This window comes from Pomacea canaliculata, linkage group LG6 (assembly GCF_003073045.1).
Source record: "Pomacea canaliculata isolate SZHN2017 linkage group LG6, ASM307304v1, whole genome shotgun sequence".
Lineage (NCBI taxonomy): Eukaryota > Metazoa > Mollusca > Gastropoda > Architaenioglossa > Ampullariidae > Pomacea > Pomacea canaliculata.
In genome coordinates this window covers 30,028,268-30,053,201 of record NC_037595.1, presented here as the reverse complement: position 1 = coordinate 30,053,201, position 24,934 = coordinate 30,028,268, and the positions used below count along the sequence as shown (strand labels likewise).

The 24,934-nt window shown below is 43.7% G+C and overlaps 1 protein-coding gene across 2 annotated transcripts in view; it reads left to right on the top strand.

Annotated features, from left to right (window-relative positions):
• The window catches only part of LOC112566814 (pyrokinin-1 receptor-like), a 46,014-nt gene extending 22,702 nt beyond the window's left edge, over positions 1-23,312 (top strand). For both annotated transcript variants that reach the window (XM_025243190.1, XM_025243189.1), the window contains 5 exons: positions 6,981-7,137; positions 7,894-8,110; positions 9,501-9,681; positions 18,990-19,115; positions 20,635-23,312. In XM_025243190.1, the coding sequence (XP_025098975.1) occupies positions 6,981-7,137; positions 7,894-8,110; positions 9,501-9,681; positions 18,990-19,115; positions 20,635-21,173 (1,220 nt within the window). In that variant the 3' untranslated portion in view covers positions 21,174-23,312. The remainder of the gene's footprint in view (positions 1-6,980; positions 7,138-7,893; positions 8,111-9,500; positions 9,682-18,989; positions 19,116-20,634) is intronic.
• Positions 23,313-24,934: the final 1,622 nt, after the last annotated feature.

Here is a 24,934-nt window from a genome sequence, read left to right as displayed (position 1 = left end):
ACAAAAAGTTGGCTTCATGAGTTATACATTTATTTCCATCCATGGCAGCATTTTCGGAAACACAGACTAACATGCAGGGGATGCTATCACAAGTCGAAGAACAAATCACCTTTGTATGCACTTTCTCCCACTGACCACCTCGACCTCCCTTTATGGGACATTGAAGGACTGTCTTCCACAGACAGTTGTGCCTCGTCACATAGCCCTACCCAAAATACTAAAAAATAGTAAGAAAAAAAAGAGAAGAAATAGGAACCGTTAAATGGGGCTTGACTCTAGACTAGTTTTTGACCTGACTTCGACCAGCCGTTAATTTTGCCCAAATCGCGGGACGAAAAACCCGATGGAGGTCCTTTCCGGAACAGAACATCTTCTAACCTAGCCCTGATTGAATGACAATGGGTTTGTAGGAGCTGTGAAGAAGAAGAAGCTTTAAGAAAGATCAGAACGAACAACGGTTCTAGAAGAAAGACCCCACGGGACAGGTCGGCTGAAGAGCGCGAAATTGCTTTCTGTCCTGCACGTGCTTTGGGAGCACGATCAAAGGACAGGGAGCCGCGATGTCCACGTGCTGGCCCCTGTAACCACCCGAGGTCGTCGCTGTGAACAAAGTCAACTGGAGAGAGGCTTTACACCGCAGAAAGCGACGGAGAACCAAACCGATGAAAGGGAGGTGGACAAAGGATCAATCAGAGACTTGCTGAGGAAGAACTATGGCCTTCTTGCACTTGAGTCCTCAGAAAGCACGCAAAGAAATAGGATGCAACAGGCGGCAGTGGGAACAGTGAGATGTTTACCTGGCTAGATGTTTATCTTTGCACGCAACACTTGTTGCATTCTCGTTCGAACTCTTTACAATAATAATAGCCTCAATACCCCAGACAATGGGCGTGACAAACGTAAATGACAATTTTACAGAAATAAAGAATAATATCAACCATTATGCAACCGTCAAATGAAAATTTACAAGTGAAATTTAGACACAAGAATTCATTTTATCTTGAAACTAGTGCGGCGATATCAGTCGTAGGAAACGTGATGGAGCAAAACACAGAGGTGAAGGCCAAGTACAGTAGAGATATATAAGTAAAATGACCTTTCTCATTACCATCACATGTTCTATTGAAAATAGAAAGATTAAAGACTGAAAATTGTTCTGCTAACAACCCATCACAATCGTTTATGACATGACTGTCTGATCTTAGTGCTGCTAACATCATCCTTAACAGATTCTCTGTGAGGTCCTCAAATAAAGGAGCATCATGTGGTGTTACCTAGACGCCTCCTTCCGATGGAAAGACAGGTATGGTGGCTATGGACTGTATTCCGCATACTTTTCTCCAGGTAGATAGTAAACAGCATTGGGGACAGAGGGCATCCCTGGCGCACACATGAGGTCACATGGAAGAAAATATATGCATACGAGTTATATGTGTGTAGCAATATTGTAAAGAGCTTATTAATCATTATCAATAACCAAATATTATCAATGTTTAGCTTGTTTGATAAATCTGCTGAAAGCAGTGGGACCTTTGACCTTGTTACAAAAACATGCAGACACGTGCCGTTACCCTCAAGACGAAGCATGAAGAACTGAAAAGCTGCGAGGTCTGTACAGGACACAGCAAGACATGTTCTAATCCATCTTCCACACTCCCTGATTACAGGGCTCGGGTCCAGCCTACAAGACGTGTCTGATTGGTCCATGGCGTGCTCTTCTGCCGACATGACCTTTCACCGGCCCCTGATGCTCCCCGGACTGTAGTGAGGACACAGACGTAGAGGCTGTCTGCAAAACCGTAACTAGCTCTGATTATCCGTCTGAATGACTTTTTGCCTCCAATATGGCCATGTGCTCGGCGATTCACTCCCGTCTTTATGTCTGACCTTTTAACCCCAAAACGTAACGGCCATCTTTTCTCCGGCAACGTGATGACAGGCGGGTAGGTACTGACCTACCACGTAACTGATCATTTGCTTTGCTAATGCAATAATATCTGCAGCCTGCTACACCCCCTGCGTGCAGAGAAAAAGGAGAAAGATGGAATTGATAAAGAGGGAGGAGAACAAGGGATCGGATTCTGTCCATGTTACTGCCGACAGGATTCGCATCCACTGAAGGCTCTTCTGATTCCAACAGACAGAAAACAAAATAAGCTGAAATATTACTTAGAGATGCCACATCAAACCATATTTCAGTCAGGAAGGATATTTTCTTGTCAAGACAACAAACCTAAAAATATAAAAAATGACAAACCATTTGCTCTGTCCATAAATACAGTTTTTAATTTTCTGCAATACTTCAGCTTGTCTTCTTTCCCGCTCAGACCTTCTGAAATTGTTTCTAAAGACCTTTTGAGAAAATAAGAAAAAGTTCCTGACAATATCTGGTGATTGAAAGCTAAGTCTTCTAGTTTTTTGGCGCGCAACCACAAAACATATCTTCATTGCAAAACTTGTCTTGCAGGCCTTTTGTTTACAACCCTTGTGCTTTACTTTTTTTTTCCAGGGCATCTCTGAAAAAAAAGTTTCCAAAGTGTCACGCGACCATAATGATGCAAAACTAGTGTAATGACAGTGCGGCTGTATGAGCACCGCATGCTCAAATAGGTTTGTATTTAATCTGTGAATGTCATCTATGAAACAGCCAGGAAATTTGCAACTAGAATAAAAAGTCGCCTTATTAGACAGACGTTTTCTACTTTTGGAAAAATGGTTTCCTTAGAAAATGTCTGTAAAAATGAGCGGATGCTACGACACAGGAAAAGAAGCGTTAGGACAAGAGAGAGAGAGAGAGAAGAGCGAATACAGCAGTCAAGAACATTCGAGAAAAAATAGTTTGAATAATAACACTCACTCGCACACACCCCACAGACACACACAGACAGACACACACAGATTAACACACAGACACACAATCCACTCTGTGAATTCTGCTACCACTCGGAAGGCAAGAAAAAGAAATATTTCAGCCATAATTTGACAAACAAAACTAAAACTGCAGTCGGTCACTTTCAAAGTTTTACAAGCACAAAAAGCCTCCAAAATTTGTTTTTATGATTGTATTAAAAAAAATAACTTTCATGTTTATTTTATCAACTAACACTCACAACCATCCAGTCACGTTTTTGCTAATTCGATCACTCAGGCATAGTTCTTTATAAAAACAGAAATAAACTTTCAGCTTCTTTTGTAAGTGAAAAACAGTCTGACATGCAGAAAAAAGTAGTTATGCAGACAGAAGATGAGATCGACAGGCAGAGAGGAGATGCAGTAATTTGCTGTAAATGATGAAATCTTGCTTCAAGCCATCGTCAACCCGGGGTACATTTCTTGGAGTACAGGGCTGGGCAGCTTTCTTCATCAAGTAACGGAACATGAGAGGGTCACGTGATTATTTCTGCGTCTTCTGCAGACACTTAATTATTCGTTTTTAATGGATTAGTTTCATCTTTAGATTTCTTGAAACTTTTAGGTTTTTTTCTACTTTTTTTTTGTTTTGCTAAAAAACATTACAACTATCACATGCACTGGGTGAGTATCTGTGACATCATCATTTAACATTTATAAACATTTATAAAGAACACGAAGACATTGTTTTTGACCCACAGGGTGAGAGAAGAGAAAACTTGAGTCGGTTTTCTTTATGATATATGGGGTAGGTAATTCCAAGTATTGTTAGTGTACTTTGCCCATGTCACGAAAAGGAAACTTCACAGTCAAAGTCCTCTCGTTACCTATTAGTTCGTTGGCTCCAGATGGCGCTGACGGCAGACATTGAGGTCCTCATGGATCACCACTGACAGACGCCCCGGTACAAGATTACAACATTCTTGTGGTCCACACCTGCGGTATCCTGTCCTCATCTCACCTCGTGCTTGGGCAACTGTCTGATTTTATCTTACACCGTGTCCATGGCTACCAACAATATTTTAATATTACTTGGTGACACTTGTTGAAGTATCATGCCATCATTATGAATCATTGGATCTGGTCAGTAGATAAAGAAAAGTGTGACTTACACTTGAAGGGAACCTTGGTGACCGCAAGCTTCTTACCTGTCGTCACACTTATTGCTACAATACTCTACCACGTGTAATTTAGTTTACTCTTTACTTACTTTCCGGATGTAAAGTAGATGCAATGTTTACCTGGCATTATATGGACCTAAAAGTCAACAGAAAAACTAACATTCACAACCGTTTATTGTGTATAAGTAGTTAATCACTTTACTGTTGCTTGATGAACTAACTGAGCTCACACACGTTTCGAAGACAAACAGTAGAAGGAAAACGAGTGTTTGTCGAGTTTTTCCCAGTGTAATACGTGGCACAGTGAGGAGGGCAACACAAGCAGACCAACAGACCGACTCAGGGTGCAGGGCATCAGTAGCTCACCCTGATACACTGGGGGAGGCCGGGAAGACAAGGGTAGCACAGGATGGCGATGGAATCAATGCCAACTGGGACTGGAAGTCAGTCGAGCTTGCTCAGATGTTGCATAGTCGGCTTTTTGCCTCCGGAAGACGCTTATGGAAGACAATACGAGCGGCATTATTCTGAGTCCTTTGAAGTGTTTTTTCAGAGGGCTGTTAAAGAGATCGACGATTAGAGAGCGTGGGGAGAGAGAGAGGGAGCGTTGCAGTAATACAGAAAGAACGACACAAAAACACATCTTAGTTTTTTGGTTACAGAAAATAACAGGAAGACCAGACATGACTAATATTACACAAGTCAAGTGTCTTAGAGTTACATGCTCTTGACTGTTTCTTTGATGTTTCCTTGAGACCACCACCATCAACAAAGACTACGGTAGGAGCCTGGTGTCGTCTTGGGCGCATGTTGTCTTCACAGGTCAGAGTTGACTCCTTCACAGGTCAGAGTTGACTCCTTCAGAGGTCAGAGTTGACTCCTTCACAGGTCAGAGTTGACTCCTTCATAGGTCAGAGTTGACTCCTTCAGAGGTCAGAGTTGACTCCTTCAGAGGTCAGAGTTGACTCCTTCACAGGTCAGAGTTGACTCCTTCACAGGTCAGAGTTGACTCCTTCACAGGTCAGAGTTGACTCCTTCACAGGTCAGAGTTGACTCCTTCATAGGTCAGAGTTGACTCCTTCACAGGTCAGAGTTGACTCCTTCACAGGTCAGAGTTGACTCCTTCATAGGTCAGAGTTGACTCCTTCACAGGTCAGAGTTGACTCCTTCACAGGTCAGAGTTGACTCTCCTCCAGCCGCCAGTGTTTCCACTCGACGTGTACAAGTAAACTGTCAGCAGTAGACTAGTTCCTCTCAACCCTGACATTTCATTTACCTGTAACCTTAAAGCATCAAGAGATGAACGTCACCTGGAGTCAGTTTCAGTTTGTCAATTTCAAATTGTCAGTTTCACCGAGCGCTTGATATTGACGCGGGTGTTCAGTCTCAGTCCCTCCCGCTTGTCTGTTGCAGTCGGGGGATGCGTTCACCTCTAGCTCTGTGGCCGGGGGATGCTCTTAGCTACAAATGCTGCAGCCGAGGGTTTTGCCTCGTTTAACGGCGCCATACATCACGTGCATGTCCGTCCACGCCACACGTCTGCTGACGCTCTCTCGTTCTCGTAATTGCTTCGCTGACCTCGTCACTGCTTGAAAAGCTGGAGGGGAGAGTCGATAAGTCCCCCTCCTCTCTTCTGTCTAGTTTTCTTCCTACAGTATTTACTATGAAAGTGTTTGTTTGTTTACGTAAAGGTGAAAATGAGTTAGAGACTTCCTGTTTCATTGGTGGCTTGGAATTAGATTGTCAATATCGTAGGTAAACAAAAATACTCAAAATAAAAAACAAAATAAACAAGAAACGAGCTTCAAAACTCGCTGTACACATAAATATATTCCCTGAAGCTTGTCTCATAAATCCACGGATTCATCACTGTGTGCGTGGGGAAACAACATGGCCGTCCTCTTACGTGAGGGACACTTCTAGAAACTACTGAAAGGTTAGGATTGGTCTGCTGCTTGTGGGAAGAAGCCTGTGGCTCTTACTCATGTCTCGGTGGTAGGTAATATATTGAGAGATGGGAGAAGGATTTTAAAGAATCACCGACATGAGAGACAGAAAGGGTTTAGTTGCTGGAGGCGAGCACACGCTGTCTGCACTCTGTCATTCCGGGGCAATCCCCAGACACAATCACATCACGGGTAGGACATGTCTGTGAGTGAAGATCCTCATATTACTGGCTCCCATACTGGCACCCGGTCTTTCTGGCTTTTTATTGTGAGGTATGCTTATGTTTAATGTCATAATTGATGTATTATGTAGTGTGTGACAATATGCATCATGATGAAATTTTTTTTTTTACTCATTATATTACATGATAGTTTAATCTGTCGCGCTTTCCTCTCTTTAATATAATACATGCCCCCACACACATACATACCGATATCAACACAAAAGAAAAGTTGCAGGGACGGGAGAACTGTTCATAATTATTCTGGGTTAAAAGCCTGACTTTCATTCCCCAGTTTGTCACCGAAGGCCATGAACCAAGGGCGCTGTACTCAGGCGGAAGTAAGCTGCACGGTTCCTCCTTATTTCGTATTTTATTCCCTTTAATTTAACCTCGTCTTCCTTTGCTGCATCACACTTGCTTGCACACCCACTGAACACGTCGCTGGACCTAAATTACTATTGGCAGATGAAGCTGACTGAGCGAGGCCAGTGCACGTGGGCTTAAGGCCCTCGCACACGGACAGACATGTCTCAGCCTGTCACACACTGCTCAAACTCACCATGCCCCCTCATGCAGGCTCATAATGGCATTATCATCAAAACCGAAACACGATGACAGGAACAGAAAGCTTTTTCCTTTTACTTTCACGGAGTGCTACCGATATGGCAAACAAGTTTGGCAACTGTGTGAAAATGTGAGTGCGTGAGTCAGTGACTCAGTCCCTCCCCGTCTCATTCCATGTTCCATAAGGTGATGAAGTTCCTGTCTGTATGTTCCAGGCCTGCCACCCGAGTTATATGCTATCTGGGAAGCGTACCCGTGGCGGCTGGGTGAAACCTTCTGCTACTTGCGACAAACGATCCTCGAGCTGACGTCATACGCGAGTGTGCTGACGATCACAGCCTTCACTGTCGAGCGCTACCTGGCCATCTGCAAGTACGTTTGTGACGTCACAGTTCGCGAGGGTGCTGGTGAGGGCAGGAGGGTCCTGGTGAGGGAGGAGGGTCCTGGTGAGGGAGGAGGGTGCTGGTGAGGGCAGGAGGGGTTGGCCCGTGACAAAACAAGGGACGACAACCGCCTGTTTACTGCTTCTCCTCACTGTCGTTCAAAATGCCACAACACGAACATGGGCAGCTGTAAAAGCAAATGAGAAAAACTATTTTTCTTTTGTTATTTCTCTTGAGAAATACTCTGCCATATTTACGTGGAGGATGCCCCACCCACGCCCTCTCATTGTGGCTAAATAAAGAAAAGTTCCAGAATTCTTTCCGGAACTGACTCAAAAGTGCCTCTGACGGCCGCTATTTCTCTTCCTGGTCTCCAAGGACACGAATTTTTGAATCTCTTTAAAAAGATGTACAGAAAGATGGAGAGGGCTTTTGGTAGACTCGGCCACGTTTCCTCCAAGCTAAAAACAACAACAACAACACGTCAATAAATATTGTGTGTCTCCTTGGTCAAATTTCCTGCAAGCTCAGTATCCTACTAATGTTTTTATTTAGCTGAGTTGTTAACGCCTTATTTGACATATGAGCTCAGATCAGTTATTTTATTTGAAGCTGGCGCTCATCATCATCATCATCATCATCATCATCATCATCATCATAGACCTAAAATACTGTTGCTGTATCTCTTGTACCCATGCAAGCCTTTTGAGAAGTGACGACGTGGCGGGGCGGGTGGATGTTGCAGGCCGCTGGTGGCCCACAAGATCGCGGTGTTGTCACGTGCCGTCAAGATCATCGTCGCCATCTGGATCGTCTCTCTCCTCGCCGCCCTGCCCTACGCCGTGCACACCCGACTGTACCACTCCCTGCTGTGGCCGCCCACCGCCGCACCTCTGGAAGATTCGCTCGTCTGCTCCATTCCCGCCAAGTGGATGGTGGGACGAATGACATTCATGTTCCAGGTGAGTGGATCTGTCAAACCGTTGTTTACTCACAAGACAGGTGGGCGGACAGACAGATACTCAGTTATGTTTGCCAACAAAAATGAGTGAAAGAAATCACTGCTGTGTTATAAGCTGTATCAATGAAAGGTTACAATAAAGCAAGAGGAAAGTTAGTATTATATAAATAAAAATAATAAGTATTATCTTTTTTCCGGATGAAAAAAGCTCAAAAGATGGAAATTGTGGTGGCAAGTGTTGCCAAAAGAAAACATGGTGCTGACAGCAAAACTCAACAGTATTGTGTCGATATTTTATGTCAGGGTTGCAGATAAATGAGCTGTAATCAGTCAACTAGCTCTAGAAGATACACGCAGCTAGAATGGTACAGAAGGGGAAAGAAAAGAACAAACAAAAAAGAAATAACAAGTTTGGGGGGTGAGGTGGTAGAGAGGCCAGACAGTAGTTTTATTACTTTTTTTTTCGAAACTGAGGCAGAGGAAGTGGATGAGAGTCTGATGTCGAGAGAGAGAGAGAGGTCAGGTGAGGTCACTGTCAGAAGCCTTCAGATGAAAGTCTGTGAGTGAGGTGGTGATGTTACAGTCCACCCTTCACTGAAGCTGGATTAATGTGTCTGGAGGTTACAACAGTCTACAGGTGTTTCAAAGATGAGTTGCCCTCTTCCCGCCTTCCCACTTGTAATACCATTTTGTTATCAAGTGACTGAGGACAAAGACATTAACAGTTATGAACACATTAGCTTTCAGACATCTTGATAAATGCGCTTGTGAGAACAGGGACTATTTATTGCCAGCTATCTGAGCATAACCTTGATTAGTTCAAAGTCTGATTTATATTTTTCTTTCCTGTTTATTTATTTATTTTGTATTCTTTCGTTATCTATTTGTGGCAACTCTAAGTCTTGATGCTCTGTATGACTGTGTAACACTCGTTTTTCGCAGTTGCATCCCTTGTAAACGTGCTTGTCATGAAGCAGGACACGGATGCAAATCATCGGTAATTGCCAAACGGTGTCTTAGCATCATCACACCTTTTTTTTTATTTGGTCCCTGTGCTTTGTAATGTTTGAAAGAAACGTGTCACAAAAATCTCAGGTGTCTCCAAGGGCAGTGAACAAAAGTAGTTCAGTGTATCTGTGGCGCGACGCGTGGGAAAACCTTTTTTCCAATGCCTGTATCTTCTTTGGCATCTCAGGTCAAACTGTTCACACTGGGTGGGCACTGGGAGTTTCCTCGACCCGAGCAAGTCTTAGATAAAGGATCGTCTATTCCCAAGACAAGGGCTTGGAATCGGAGTTTTTTCTTTTTTATTATTATTTATTTACTTTGTTGCAATTCCGCTTGTGTAGTGATCCGCCTCCTGTAAGTGCATCCTGTAAATTATGCTTCAGATCTCGACCTTCCTGTTTTTCCTGGCCCCAGTCACGCTCATCATCTGCCTCTACATCATGATTGGCATCGCCCTGCGGAGCTCGCCTCTCGCCAGAGGCTCGTCAGATGACAGCAGCCACACCAACATCAAACACACCGCCCTGCCTTACCAGCCGCGCCGCGCCGTCGTCAGAATGCTTGGTGAGTACTCTAGTGACGTCAGCCATACGTGTGCACTACGTCACTATTTCTCCATTGCGCATGAGGCCACTCAAACACACACACACCAAGCGATGAGTGTTGTCTCGCATCCAACCTTCCATCCATTGGTGTCATCTGAACAGAGGAGAGTATGGAAAGTAGATGGAAGAACAGTGTAGTATGCCTTCTATATCCAGCCATAGTCCTGTTAGTTACAACGAGAACGAGGCTGCCTCATGGTCTGTCTGTCTTTCGCTCGCTTTCTCACTCTACAAACACCAGCAAGAAAGATATGTAGGACAATTTTCATTGGTTTGGTCGTCACTGATAAATGCGATGGTATTCACAGGAATTGCTCCATCTGCCTTCTCTCTCTCTGTGTCTCTCCCTCGTACAACTGCTCCCTCGCTGTCTCACCCGACCTAGACTCGCTCACGAAAAGTATGGCATTGTTCCGATTAGTCTTTGGTTACAGACAAATGTGGAGCTGCTCCCTCCCTAGCCTATATCCTCCTCCTTGCAGTCTCCCCGTCACTCTTCTTGTCTGCTGACCGCTCAGTCTCTCTCTCTCTTCCTCTCAGTGGCCCAGGAAAGGCGGGCAAGAAGATGTAGAGGTGTTCTTATTAGTTTGATCGTGAATGACAAATGTCGGGCTGTTCGCTTGAAGAGCCTCTGCCCCGGAGACCAGTTCACCATTGCTGGAAACAGCTTTCGTCCATCACTCGTAATGGCGGCGACTCACGCACTCATACACACTCACACCACTCAATATAAACAGGAACACACTTGACAAGTGTCTTATACTGCTGTTTACATGTGTCAGAATAATACTGGAGAGTTTGACAAAGCCAGTGCTCATACACCAATCCTGGGAATAATTTGTTTCCTTTGTTATATGACAGTTTCAACGGAAAATGCTCTAAATCTTATTTTAGTTAAGGTGGGATAATGCCGAGCAACTTAAATATTATTCTAGCGGATTTATGTACAGTAGACTGTATCTAGTAGCCTGTCCTGATCACACATTACAAAAACTAGAACCTAAAGAGTGATTTCCCATCTGTAATCGTGCAAAAACATCAACACCGTTGTTTGTTGTTGGCACGGAGAGATAGAAAGCTCAGTTTCCGTGACTGAGGGTCGGCACCGCGATGATGTAGTCCCACACAAAAACAAGCTGATTTCCCAACAGACTGAATTCATTGTCAAGCATGAGCTACTTCTCGAGAGGGAGTCGAGAGTCGTTGTAGTCTACTCAGTAAGACGTATTCCGCTGGAGAGAGGAGCCGACATCCACAAGACACACTCAAAAGAGCAGGAAAATCGACTTTCGCAAAGACATTCCATCTTCTAGAGATTCTTTGTAGACAGAAGGACAGACAATTACTTTGAAGACAAACTTCACACAGTGCTTTTTCTAGAGACTCGTGATGATGATGATGATGAGGAGGAGGAGGAGGACCATTTTCTAATGGTTCACAGCGTAGTTAAAAATAGTTTATATTATAATAATAAAAACAGAATTATTTAAACAACCAGCCCATACTATCACTCAGTGGCACCACCGAACCACCAAACCAAATATTTCACTGAGTGTCTTCAGCAAGATATCGTGGTCTGTAGTGTCGAAGGTTCACTCAAATCCAGCAACACCATCACAGACACAAACAACTCATCAGTCTTCTTAGTCGCTATGGAACTTTAGCACAGACCACATCCATCCATCTTAAGATGGCGGAGACTACCGGATGTCACCTTCCACACCAACGGTCCAACATCTTCCTGAGACATGCTGGTCAAAACATCTGCACTCCTTACATCCATGTCTTATCAATAAAACTCACATCAAAATCATTTATTTTTCTGTAAAGTCTGGACAACAGACATCATTTAATCTCACTCCCTCCTCTGCTCTCCTGTCTGATCCTAGTTTTCCTCAATTTCCATGCATGTCTCTTTAATAGCCAATCCTCCTCCGCCTCCTCATGCCAGCGCCTTGTCGGTCGATGCAATCGTCTAGGATATTAAGAACTGGCTTTCATCTGTGAAGTTGCAGTTGAGGAGAAATGCGTACATACCCATTTTCAAGAAATCAGGAAATTTTCTGAGTGCACAGGTCTTTTTTAGGAGCCAGCACAGCAGCACACAAAAATTTAATGAAAAAGCTGCAGGAAGCTTAAACTCCTGCCGCAGAGGGTAAACAAATTATAAAAACATCATGAAAGTTAATGATAAGCACTCATGTACTTATGCACGCATGCACACACGTACACTAATGAATTTTTACACACTAAATCGTGAGAAACTTGTGTGTGTGTATATATATAAACTCTTACATACAGTCACACACCCTGCAAATTGTGAGATATAGATGCCACTCTGACATATTTTCTCGGAGTGTCACACATGTTTACAGGGTTGACTGGCTTGCCCTGATATTTCCACAATAAAATACAAGCTAATCACATGATCACCTCCAGCAAACACTTTGCATCGCGTGCTCTCCCTTCAATCCATCAGTCAAGCGCGTGCTGTGAAGATTTCATGGAATATTAAAAAAAAAAGCGACATAGGAAAGTCAACCTGGATTCTGAGTCTCATATCCATTCTCCGGTGGAGTAGGAGAGGAATGTAGAAAAAAATGCAGTAGCAAAAGAAGTGTTCACGGGTAGTCAAGAAACTATTGATAGGTGCTCATCTGTGACGAGAAGATGACGAGTAATGTCGCGAGAATTCTCGAGATGCTATAAATCAAGGAAGAAGACAGCGGGAAGCACTTTGAGCAGGAAGTTATTATTATGCACAACTGTATGCTGCCTGCAAGCATCCACACTCGCATTTTGAGAAAACAACTTTAGCGAAAACAGTTATGTCGTAAAAATTCTCAAATTGCCGGAGCGAGGAATGGAGCCGACGCCGCTGATTTACTGTCACGTGATTATTGGAGAAGGAGCCTGGGCTGGCTGTCGGGATGATGGCGATGCTGGTGGTTTCTGTACCTCCAGTGGCCACTTCCACACCTCAACTCTGAGTGCGTTCACAGCTTGACCATAAATGTTGGCCTTGCCTGGCCATGTAATGGCGGCCTGCATAAACACACGTCACGTGACTTTTCATTAAAAGCTGAAGGAGGACTAAAGGTTACAAGAAAGTATTGGTCACAAATAAACTAAAAAGTCTAGTCGTACGCAAAAATTTATTTTTAATCACTGGACTTTGTCCAGTTCACGGAACCATTTGTCATAATGAGAGGGATGGCTCAACTGTAATATATACATGTTGTCATTATACTCATTACCATATGGTCCTGGCTTTCCCGTTGGACGAGAGGTTGACTGTTAAATGTATCCATGTACAGTGCTGACCTTTGTATTATTGAGGTTTTCATTAGAAAAGAACTGTAGTCTTAAAAGCACTATAACGAGACAATGCAAAAAGAAACAAGAGATGTTTGTTTGTTTGCTTATTTTTGTTTGTTTGTTTGTTTGTTGTGTTTTTTTGTTTTTGTTTTTCGGTTGTTTTTGTTTTTGTTTTTTTTTTTTTTTTTTTGGTTTTTTTTGTTTTTGGTTTTGTTTTTGTTTTTTTGCTTCCCGGTGATATTTATCTGGTAATATTTCTCGTCTTCTTTCCATAAGTCGTTGCACTCAAGCCGTCTAAGTTCCCAGGCCCAGATTTTTCTGTCTATCAGTGTTACATCTCTTGACAACAGACGATTTGTAATTCTTTGCGTTGCGGTGGGCATCAAGGCATGTGATACTATTTTTAACTTTGTGACTCTTTGATCTTAGTCCATATCTTCAAACAGAAAATCGCGTAAAAATGAAAATCGCCTTGTAAACATCAAAGAAAGCAGAAAGGACTTACATCCTCTATGACTTTATAATCTGATTAATTGTCTGCTGAATGGCGAAGCTATTCGTTGTCGACAGATGAGACTGAGCATTGTTGCTATGGTAACCGCAGTGGGACCAGTAAGTAAAAGCTAATCAGACAACTGACTCCTGGCAGTCACACGTGCATCACAAACCGACACTGAGATCGTTTCTGAATAAGTCGCACGTGAGAGCATCAAGGGAGGTAACTGCCTGTGCGGGGTGAAGGCAAGGGGCGACAACTAACTGTGGACGTCAGATGTGAGCGCTCAGCCATCAGGAGCCATGCGCATGCGCGGGGCGTGCAGGCTGCTGACGGATTGGATTGCGCAGCCCCAGCGCACAGGGTCAAATGAAACATATGGCTGGCGAAACGTGGCGAGAGCAGAAAATACAGTTTGAGCTAAAAACCGTTGTGACAGTTGGGATGCACGTCAAACATTGCGAGTGTGTGTGGTGGTCACACCAGTGAATATCATCGTGCACTTAGCACATAGGTGTACACAAAAACATACACACATACACACAAACACACATGGACACACAGTCACACTCGCAGAGACATCGCACGGACACTAGCGCGCACACACTTACAAATATGGATCCACACATGGACACATACTGGCACAAATATGAACAAAAATACAAGCCAGAACAAGAAAACAAATTATTTTGCTATTAATGTGCATGCCACTATGATTTCTAATTGAGGAATCGCTTTTTGAGGAGTTAATTGTTGTCCTTTCATTTTTAACTTTTCCCTCATCTTTATTTTTGTCCCTAGTTTCCAGCTCGCCTGTTCATTTATTAAGAGTTTTTATTCTCGTCCTACGCAAAAGAATCCTGCGATCGATGTTCTTATAACGGTTTAACTCGCAAAATAATTTTTACGCCCGTTGCACAGAAATGTAGAAAACAGTAATTTGAATTAAAGGGAATTTTGCAAGTTTCCGTATAAACTGTTATCGTCATGTGCGGAGTGTATGACTGTATGCCATAGTAACATATATAAACAAAATCCTTGCACGCGCGCGCACACACACACGTACATGTCCAGGTATGTGCACGAGACAAGTGACAGGCTTCGCGACTGTTTGCTCAAGTATTTGGCCCAAGAGAAGATTTAGGAAAGGTGGAATTTTTCAGAAAAGTACTTTTACAGTTTGATCATGTTTTGAATGTTCTCGGATGATTCTGGTAGTCTTCGTGAGATTTTTTGTTATTCTAAGATAAAGGTCGTACTTAGCAAGATAAAGTTGAACCCAAGTTTTGACCACGTCTGGCAAAGTGTTTACAGGATGTTTACATAGAAACACTGTCACACATGGGAGCGTTCAGCTCAGTCTAGGTGTCTGTGTTATGGTGTTTAGGGAACAGATGCACCTTGTTTGTATTTTTAAAGTGTCAAGGAGCAGTTTTGGTTTATTGATGAGTCGCTATGACCTGTCGATGGAATTAAAGTATCGAAACAAGAAAGTAGAGAATGACTGATGCTGCTTGTGTGCTGGGAGGTTTGCTTTGTGTTTATACTCTCCCCTGACCTGAACTGATTTGAAAGGAGAGTGGGTGGCCCTGTGGCGGGCTGTCTCGGGGCTTTCTGAGGGTGGGAGAGGGACAACGATGGAGGTCGATCAGCGAATTTGCGTCTGGTGTGGGGCTGGTGCTGGCAGGCAAGCAAGACGACAGTGGAGGAAGGGGAGGTCAGTCTCTGCTCTTGTTGCCGATTGATGCCAAGGTCCTGACCGAGAGTGGAGTGTCGGGGTGTAGGAGGAGGAGGAGGAGGAGGGATGGAGGAAGGGGCGTAAAAGCGATGGCCAATACCTCCCTGCGCTATCTGCTGGTCGCTGCCTCCACACATTTGTCAAAAGGTCCGCTAGACAAACACAGACAAACGCACAGTGCCGGAGTTTCTGAATACTCAGCCCAAGCAGAATCCAAGAAAAAGCCAACAAGACTTCGCCGGAATCTCACTTGGCTTTTATACCGGCATCCTGCGCGGACACGTGGAGAGATTCGCCTCCGTGGCTGTTGTCAGCAACATATGAGAGCGCTTCAAATGAAAACAGCCGGTGTAAAAATGCGAAAAAGCTGTTATTGAAACCGTTTTTAACATTTACTTCTCCACCTTTCCATCAAGGAAACAAACGCATGGATTACGCTGTTGATGAATGTTTGAGGGTGTTTGTTTAGCCAGTCGTGCAAGATATTTTTAGGTTTGTAGTCGGACTGCAAGTGTTTCACACGTAATACATCTTCTCCGCGATAAACAAAAATATTTGCTCTGGGAACAAACTGCGGCCGGAATCGTGTGGGGTTATACAAGTTTAAAACAAATTTGACTCCAGTGCCTCACCTGCTTTGTGCAAGTGTGATGAGGTCAAGGCTAGGCATGGAAAGCCAAGTCATGCAATCCTCTTTTAGCTTCTTTCGTTTAAAATTAGGAAACATTTTATTGCACTGGTTATCGGAAAAGGGGAGTGGGAGGGTAAACTGTTTACATCAACAGAAGAAAAGTTTACGATCATTACTTCGGGTTGTAAAAACAATCGCTTATAAAGCACAGCCCTCGGGGAAGGGAGGTGAGGGGTCAAACCGAGGTCGTACAGTGACGCCATTGACACCATTGGCTTTATCGTTGACACGTGCAGAATGATGACGTCATGGACCTGGGGATCGTTACCGACGATTTTTATAAACATCATCGCGAGGAAGAGATGAAGCAAGTGAAGACTGGCCTGACTCACCTTTCTAGTCCGTGGTATATTAAAGTGTCGGTCAGCTTTTACACCTTTGTGAGAGAGTTCTAAACATGGTGGTCTCCCAGAAACACCAGCAAGAGAGAGAAAATAAAGAAATTGGTAAAAGCTGAAAATTCTGGAGACAATGGAAAGAAGGATGGAGACCAGGAGAAGACAGACTCGGGGTATGCCGGGTACCCCTGAAGTACCAGATGACAGGGTATATAGCATTCAGCAGTGACTGCGGAAATTAGAGACCAGAGCTTGGGCTTAGTGCTGCCCATTGTTTACCGATTCTAGAGTTCCACATTTCTCCTTCTATGCATCCATAATGCTGTCTTCAGTTGTAGCAGAAATATTACCGCGGTGGGTAGATTATGGAAGGAAATGAAAGCAGAGGTTGAGCTCTAGACAATGGAAATGAGCTCCGTCTCCACGTCGCTTCATATTAGATAATGAAGAAAAAAAAAACATGCAATAAAAATAGAAATCTCTCACACCTGCTTCTCTTCCACACACACCTTCTGTCCATCCAGTCTTCCATCTGTCTGACAACTGACAATAATATTCACACAAACAACCCTCAGATGTAGCGTTTGATGTTCTGGTGTTATTTGTGTGAAAGTACCCGACCATGTTCTCCAGACATCCCATCATCGTCAGAGTCGCTGGCACTTTGGGGTGGCTGTCATCATGTTGATGGCTGTGTTTAAAGTTTCATTAAATCCCAGGGGATCACTGTGTCCCAAAAGCATTATTAGTGGCTCTTACCAAGGAGTTGGCTTTCAGGATTCCAGACTACAACAGTTCTTTGTCAGACAGGTTAGTGTGGGTAAGATGAGAGGCGAGGGTAGGAATTAGAATGATGGATTCTGGTATTAACACTGTCAGCAATTAGGACCAGAAGCTGGCTGAAGGAAGTGCTATATGGGCTTTAGCTACTGTAGACAGCATGAACCACTCTCTTACCCTCTTCACCCGCATCTCTTCATGCAGCTCTTCCTTCGTTTGCTCCCTTTCTCTTCTTTACCCGTCCTCTCTCCTTCTCATTCTATTTCTCTAAGAGTTTCTCTAAAAACACACTGCTGACTGATTCTTGTTCGCCTTTTAAAGGGAAAATATTGACTCATATTGTGACGATAAGTGAGCGCCAAATAAAAAGAAAGAGAGATCTTTTCTGCGGATATTTATTTCACAGAGCACAGGAAATGACTTTCCACACACAGAGGTTGATAGGTGAACCGAGCTTCTTTCACTTGCATCGGTGCTCACTGCACTGGAAGACAGCCGCGGATAGAACAAGAGAGAGAGGAAGAAGCAAACAAAAGAAGAGGAAGAGAAATCAAACCTGACTAGTAGAAATTCTGAATACAAAATACATCACAGGATATGAACAACGGTGTTCAGTGGAGGATGTACAACAATGGCTACATCGAGAAGATCGAGAAACTAAGGACTTTTAGTGAAAAGAAGAATAGAACGAAGACATTTCGTGAACCACTGAATATTCTCAAGCTTGTCTGTTTGTCTGTTTGTTTCTCTAACTGTTGACTCTCCTTTATGTGTTTATATTTACACAACTTATTTACACTTAAATAAGAAAAGCAGACGAGCAGCTCACCTCCAAGTGGAGAGGACAACACGAGCACTGAGCACAGCTCACAGTTATGGTCCTCTAGAGGAGCAGAGAGAGGAGATGGATGTTTTGCTATCGTTCAAATAAGTGTATCAAAGTTTCTATCGCCACTCGCCCTCAAACAGATTGTGTGCTCATCTAGACGAGAGCGATAAGGTTTGCCTTGAGAAGTTGTGAGGAGTCGCCTGCAGTGGATGATAAGGTTCCCACCAGGAACTAAGTTGACATTAATCTTGATGTGCTGTCTGTACGAGTTTATGAACCGCCTCGCGCTGCACCCAGTGTACACACGTGACGTCACCACACATTTTTCACGTTCCCTCCTCGGTTTTTATTCTCATCCAAACTATCTCATCTCCTTTCCCCCAAGTTCTTGTCACAGGAGAACACATTTACATAAAAATTGAAGAGCAACACGATCTTTTGACAAATAATTTTGGGATGTATGTTGAAGGATTTGTATGCGTTTAAACCCATCTGTGTGCCAAAAAATATTATTGCAAGTCGAGGAAGTTGATGGAGGGAAAAATGGACGCAGCTGCAAGTTTCTTCAGATCCGAGGGCTGTCGAGCAAAACGTTTGTTGACGAGTAAAAATGTGGTCAGACGTTGATGCTTTCACGTGGAGGGTTTGCTGAGGGAGAAAGCTTTTCAAGGCAAGATGTAACTTTTCTGGGCTTTCTCGATGGTCGTGCTCGCGTCCTACAGACACTGACTGCAGGGATACAACAATGATTGGGTACAAGCCATCAGAGCAGCCAACCTTGCAAGTGAAGACGTGGGACAATTTTGGTAAATGTTATAGACAAATAAATCTTTCAAAGGAAGAAATCTACAGATTTGATACAGGCTGCTAGAGAAACAACATCTTTTAAACGAGGAGCCTTTAAATTTGAGTTTCTGAGTGACGTATGTGCTTCGTTCCTGTCATCCTGTGTAGTAGGTGCTTAATGCTGTGGTGTGTAATGCTGTGTAGTAAGTACTTAATACTGTATACAGGGAGTTTGTTGCTGTGTAAAAGATGCTCTGTGCTGAGTACCACGTGGTCTGGTGTTTGTTCCAGTGGCTGTGACCGTGGCCTTCATCATCTGTTGGGCGCCATTCCACACACAGAGGCTGATGGTGCTCTACGTCACTTCCTGGACGCCGGAGCTGCTGGCAGTGCAGTCACACATCTTCTACATCTCAGGTAACCAGCTGTTGGTATGTCCCAAACACACAGTCACCTGTCAGGTAACCATGTATCTGGTAAAGGTCGTCCACTAACATTGGTTTCGGTGGTGTGGGGTGTGAAGTGTTAGAGACCACACTTTTCACCCAGACTCTGTAGGATGGGTGGCGATTCCAGACAAATAGGTCTACTGAGATAAATTCCCTGCCCTGTAAAAACTACACACTTTCCCATTCATGTACTGCAATTTATCAAACACAGGGTCACTCCTCGGGTACGCAGTTGTTTCTGAACGCAAAGGCAATCACACCGCCGCTAGTCAGCCATATCTAGACCGTAATACACTGTGGCATTTCAAGAAACCGGGAAAGTTACAGGTGTAAATCTCTCATGCCACACACCTTTATTTTTCTGGTCTTAGCACCTGTCACAGAGCTGGACTGGTTCACTGTTATACAGCCACAGATATTGGTGTAAAGAAAGTAGCAAAAACAAACAAACAAACAAACAAACAAACAAACAAACAAACAAACAAACAAAAAATGATTTAGTCTTTGTGTGAGTGAGAGAGGGACCCTCAGATGCCGGCATCTTTCTCGAAGTGTGTAAACAATGTTGCTGCTGGAAGAACAGGGGGAGGAACCACACACCGTGACAAGGAAAGGCTCTTGTACAAACAAAAGCCAATCCGCAGTTTCTCCGGGGGTCTGCACATTGCATGTTGTTTTGGGTTAGGAGTTCCTTAGACCTACTGCCTGCAAGTTACATTACAATAAAGTCAACACAAACACACACACACACGCACACACGAGGTGCCTCATAGCCTTATCAACAAGACATGTCTAATCTCCATACTTCTTGTTCAGGTACAGAGACTTAGGGATTCCCCAGTAAACAATTATTTCAATCGACTTAATGTTTCCTTTGTCTGAAAGAATTTCGTAATGAATCGTGGAGTTGGACCTGACAAGCAGTCTATTATGCTCATCACTGAGAACAAGGCCGAGCTTTCATACGAGGGCCTACAGGAGATGAGGGTCGACATGGATGTTGTCTGCTGAAGCACGTGGAGTGGGCCGCTTAAAAATACTTTGTTGTAAATCTGTTTTGAAAGGAAATGTGATTTGGCATTGGTTCCTGCCATATTGGATGCATCTTCACATAAAATGGCGCGTCTAATGAAATTAGTTGTTGCTTGGTTTTTCTTTGTCTGTTTGTCCTTCTGTTTCTCTGATCGTTCTGTCTCTCTACCCGGTTATTACTCGTGCATCCCTTTACGGAAACTTGAATATCTCTATGCACACGTAAACACTCCCATACCCACATACAGAAACATGCACACAAACTCAACACATACACTGACGAATAAATTTTCTCCACAGACACATGAACACATATTTATTCTTCTCTCATTCATTCTATCACAGTGAGCTGACTTGATGTTTATGGTGATGACGACGATGACGACGACGACGACTTTCTAAGTGTCGAACTTCAAAAAGCTTAGGACATTAGTTTTTATTGTACATTGTTGCAGGCGTCCTGTACTTTGTCAGCTCCACAGTCAACCCCATCCTGTACAACCTGATGTCGCGCCGCTACCGCACCGCCTTCCGCCAGACCATCTTTGGGCCGCTCCGCCGTCCGCGTCGCGAGAGCAGCCGGCCGCGCCTGGGCAGCAACACGACGTACAGACAGGCCGGCCACGGCGACAACAACTTCCACCAACAGCAGCGCCACTGCTTCCTCGCCAGGAACATCCGCGGCCACCCGCAGGTCACGGGGTCAGCACGCGCGACAGATGCGGGCTGCGGGCGGAAGGATTCTCTCAACCTCAGGACGTCTCGCGCAAGGAGTCACCCCCTTCATCCTCCTCCCAGGAGGGGGTGGGGCCGGCGGGGAGTCAGCTCGTCACAAGCCCTCTGTGTCCGAACATTCTGGCATGTCGACGCACGTGCCTGGCGGACAAGTCGCGGCAGTGCAGTGTTGCTGCTGCAAGCGCATCGCAGCGGGGGCCGTGCGACGACGCACCGGTGTTCGCCAGCGACGCGCAGCACAAGCAGCATGCTAATGTAGGTGGAGCCGTTGACCCGTGCGTGCACGATGGCGTGACGAGTGAGACTGTGGCCACCACGCATGCGCCAAGCGGCACCAACCCTCGCCACTCGCAGACACTGCAGGATGACAGCAGGCTGCGGGCTTCTTCACCAGGACGGCGTCAGCAGCGGTGTGCAGGGGGTGTGTAAACAGTGCCTCGTGCATTCTGCCAACGGCGCCTTGCCGCAGTTCGGGGTCATCGCGTATCACGGGAGGATTAACATGAAGGAACCGAGAACCGTCGTCTGATGTGCACGTTGATTGTTCTTGACACGAGGTCAAATAATTAAGCACACGGAAAACGAGAAAGAGAGCGGACGAGTTTTCTCGAAAAATGTGAGAAGAAAACACCAACTGGTAGGACTGGTAGGGTGCCTCCATGAAATACAAGATTTAACGTCAGGTTTGAGATGGATGAGGATGCAACGTTGATTTTAAAACAAAATATATATTCTTGTGTTCTCCCCTATATCTCTGTGAATAAAGCGGGAGAAGACAAAAAAAAAACAAACAAAAAAAACAAAAAAAACAAAAACAAGCGATCAAAGAAGAAGAAGAAAGAAGAAGAAGAAGAAGATGATGATGATGATGATGATGATGATGATGATGATGATGATGATGATGATGATGATTGTTTTATGATGTCTATGTATAATCAGCCGATCTATGTAATGACCGCTACAGAGTTTTACACTATTCGCTTATGTGGCGCGAAGTTTTGGTGTTTTCTTCACAGAAAAAGTGAAGTTGTCAGTGAGATCAGTTATTAGCTTGTTGTGCAAGCAGACTGTCAGCAGTGTACATTCCGTTATTTGCTCATACCGCTCACTATGCTTTATACCTCTACTCTGAGCCTGAATAATGTCACGTACAGTTTACAAGTACAGCTCACGTACAGTTCACGTAAAGTTGACGTACAGCTCACGTACAGTTCACGTAAATTTGACGTACAGGTCACGTACAGTTCACGTAAAGTTGACGTACAGCTCACGTACAGTTCACGTAAAGATCACGTAACAGTTCACGTACAGGTCACGTACAGATCACGTACAGTTCCTGTTTTGACAAAAGAGGTTTATTTTTTTGTAAACGAAAGAAGACTGAAAACATCGCCATGCACCTAGAAGTACATCGTACGGCAATACTACATCAGGGCTTTATGTTTTGTGTGTAAGTTTTATGTCACATGACACCCAGGGTTAATTTTGCTTTGTTTGCCCTGTTTTCTCTTGTGTACCACTTTCTTGTACTTCTTCCCTGTACCGTGTCTCAGTCAGGGTACAACTGCATGGTAACTCTTGTGCCTTGTAGTTTGTTTTTGTTTCACGTGAACGGAATCCCACTTGTTTCACCGATGTTATGTTACAGTGCATCAAGGGATGTGGAAGATAATAAATGCTCAGTCTACAGTCAGTAGTTCTGCTGTCTATGCCGATAATATATTCATCACCCATATCGTTGCCAATCCTGTACAATTAGTCATCAAGACGGACGGACGACGGACGGACGACGGAAGGAGAATTTTCTTCTCTCGTGATTGTAATGTGATTTCGGTATTTATTTCTTTTCCTTTCGGAGCTCGCATTATGTCTCAGGGACCAGTGCGATTATTTTCGTATTATTTGTAATCCCTTGGCAAGCCACTGCAAGTTCATCATATTTATAAATTACAGGGCGAATGATAATTAACTTTAATTACCTTTTATGAAGTCTAATTCTCTCAGTTTTTATATTTCTTCCACCCCTGCATAGTATACGGTGTGTATGTTTTGCTCAGCTCTAGATTAAATATCTCATTAAAAATATCGCAGAATCGCCAATTTTACAAGATGAGGTGATGTGGAGATTTATTTGAGGAGTACAAGATGCGAGAAGTAATGAAAGTCAAACAGGAAACTGCCGATAGTTTTATTGTTACGAACTTTGAACCCTGAACCTCGGCAAGAGATCGCTCACTGTTCGTATGTCTGTCTTCGCCAGCAATACCTTGAGGGTAGAACCCGATGGACACATTGCTGGAAGTTTGCAAACTTGGCTAGAAAACATTTCACTCATCGATGCTTTATGTGCCTCGATTGTTTGTTTGATCTTGATGTTGATTACAAATAAAGATGGAATTATCAACTTCTTAGTGTCTTTCTTTTCCAAATTCACTTCAATAGTAAGTAAAAGGGAATGAGTGAGAGTGTAAATGAGTACCAAGTGATTGAGAGTGAGTTAAAACTGAGTGAGTGACCATGCACGTGACGCACGTGTGTACTGACACCTCACATGACACTATGACAGTGACATGCACGCTTGCTTTCCTCCCTTCTTCTGTATCATTACACATTCAGAACAGGAACACCTTCTCCTTCCTCATCTCCAGCAACGCAACTGTTCGTAAAGACATGTTCTGATTGATGATGCCTCATCAGCTGCTTAAACAATGATTATCAGGAGCAGTAATAATGAAAATATAATGAGAATAACAACGAGCCGTTGCTGAAACACGATTCCTGTTGTTAAACAGTGAACAGCACACGTCAGCAGCACCTCTCATCACACTGTGAACAACATTCACAAGTAGCTTTTGCTGCCACAAATATCACAAATTTTTTAACCTTTATAGAGGTCAAAATAATCTTGACTATTACACATATGTGTGGAGCTGGGTGTGTTGATATCTTTCATCACATGTGTGATCATGTGACCTTAACCTCTTATTATGTCCCTGACCTCTACTGTAGGGTCACACACACAAGAGGAACATGACAGAGATGTGCGGCATCACCAGTTACAGACACATCAACACATAAACTACACAGAAACACAGGCCGAACAACACATGGATATATCGCGATTACACTGACCAACAACAGGTTAAGGAAAATACAGATTTCATCTCTGAGGAAGCAAAGAGAAAGGAAGGAAAGATAGAAACGTTTACTAAAAACTGTTGAGCAAAAGAGATTTTATTAACCCGAAAATAAAAATTCAAAATTAAAATGACTCAATAAAGCTAAGATCAAAAGACACGGAGTAAATATGCGCCTCATTTATTTCTACTTAATGCGACTTGGAGAAAGGGAAACAACCATGGTCATCGATATCCATATATTAGAATACAGAAAGGGAGACAGCAAGAGGACGAGAGACAACGAGAAAGAGAGAGAGAAGAGGCGAGAGTTGAGGTGAGAGGGAAGGGTTGAGAAAGGAAAAAAAAACAAAAAACACGCAAATGGAAGATTGTCAGAGATGCAGAGAGATGTGTGAAGAGTTCTGCTCATAAGACGACAAATAAACAATTGAAGATTTATAGAGAGAAGACAAAAAGAGCGAGGAAAGAAAACCGACGACTAACTGTTAGGTAGATAGAAACAATGACCAAACTAAAGGAGAATTTTCGTAGTAAGTATAGAAAGGATGTAATATCCTAATGAAGATGGTTCGAAGACAATGAATGTAGTATGAAACTAATAAACTAAACTTTTTTACAAGACGATTGCAGGCTGGAAGCAGTAGGGGCAGTAACAAGGTCTGTCATAAACCTAGCGTTAAACGGTGGTTTCCTCCCTTTGATGGTCAGTCGTCCAGCATCGTGCACGAAGTGTGTCAAAAGGCAAAGGAAGAAAGTCGACCATTGTACATTCTGTACAGGACCCTCCACTGACACAGATTTGTTCACATAACTGCAGGCTGACATTTTGTGGGAGTACTGACAGGTCACCACAGCTTGTCAGAAGAGGACTGACATTATT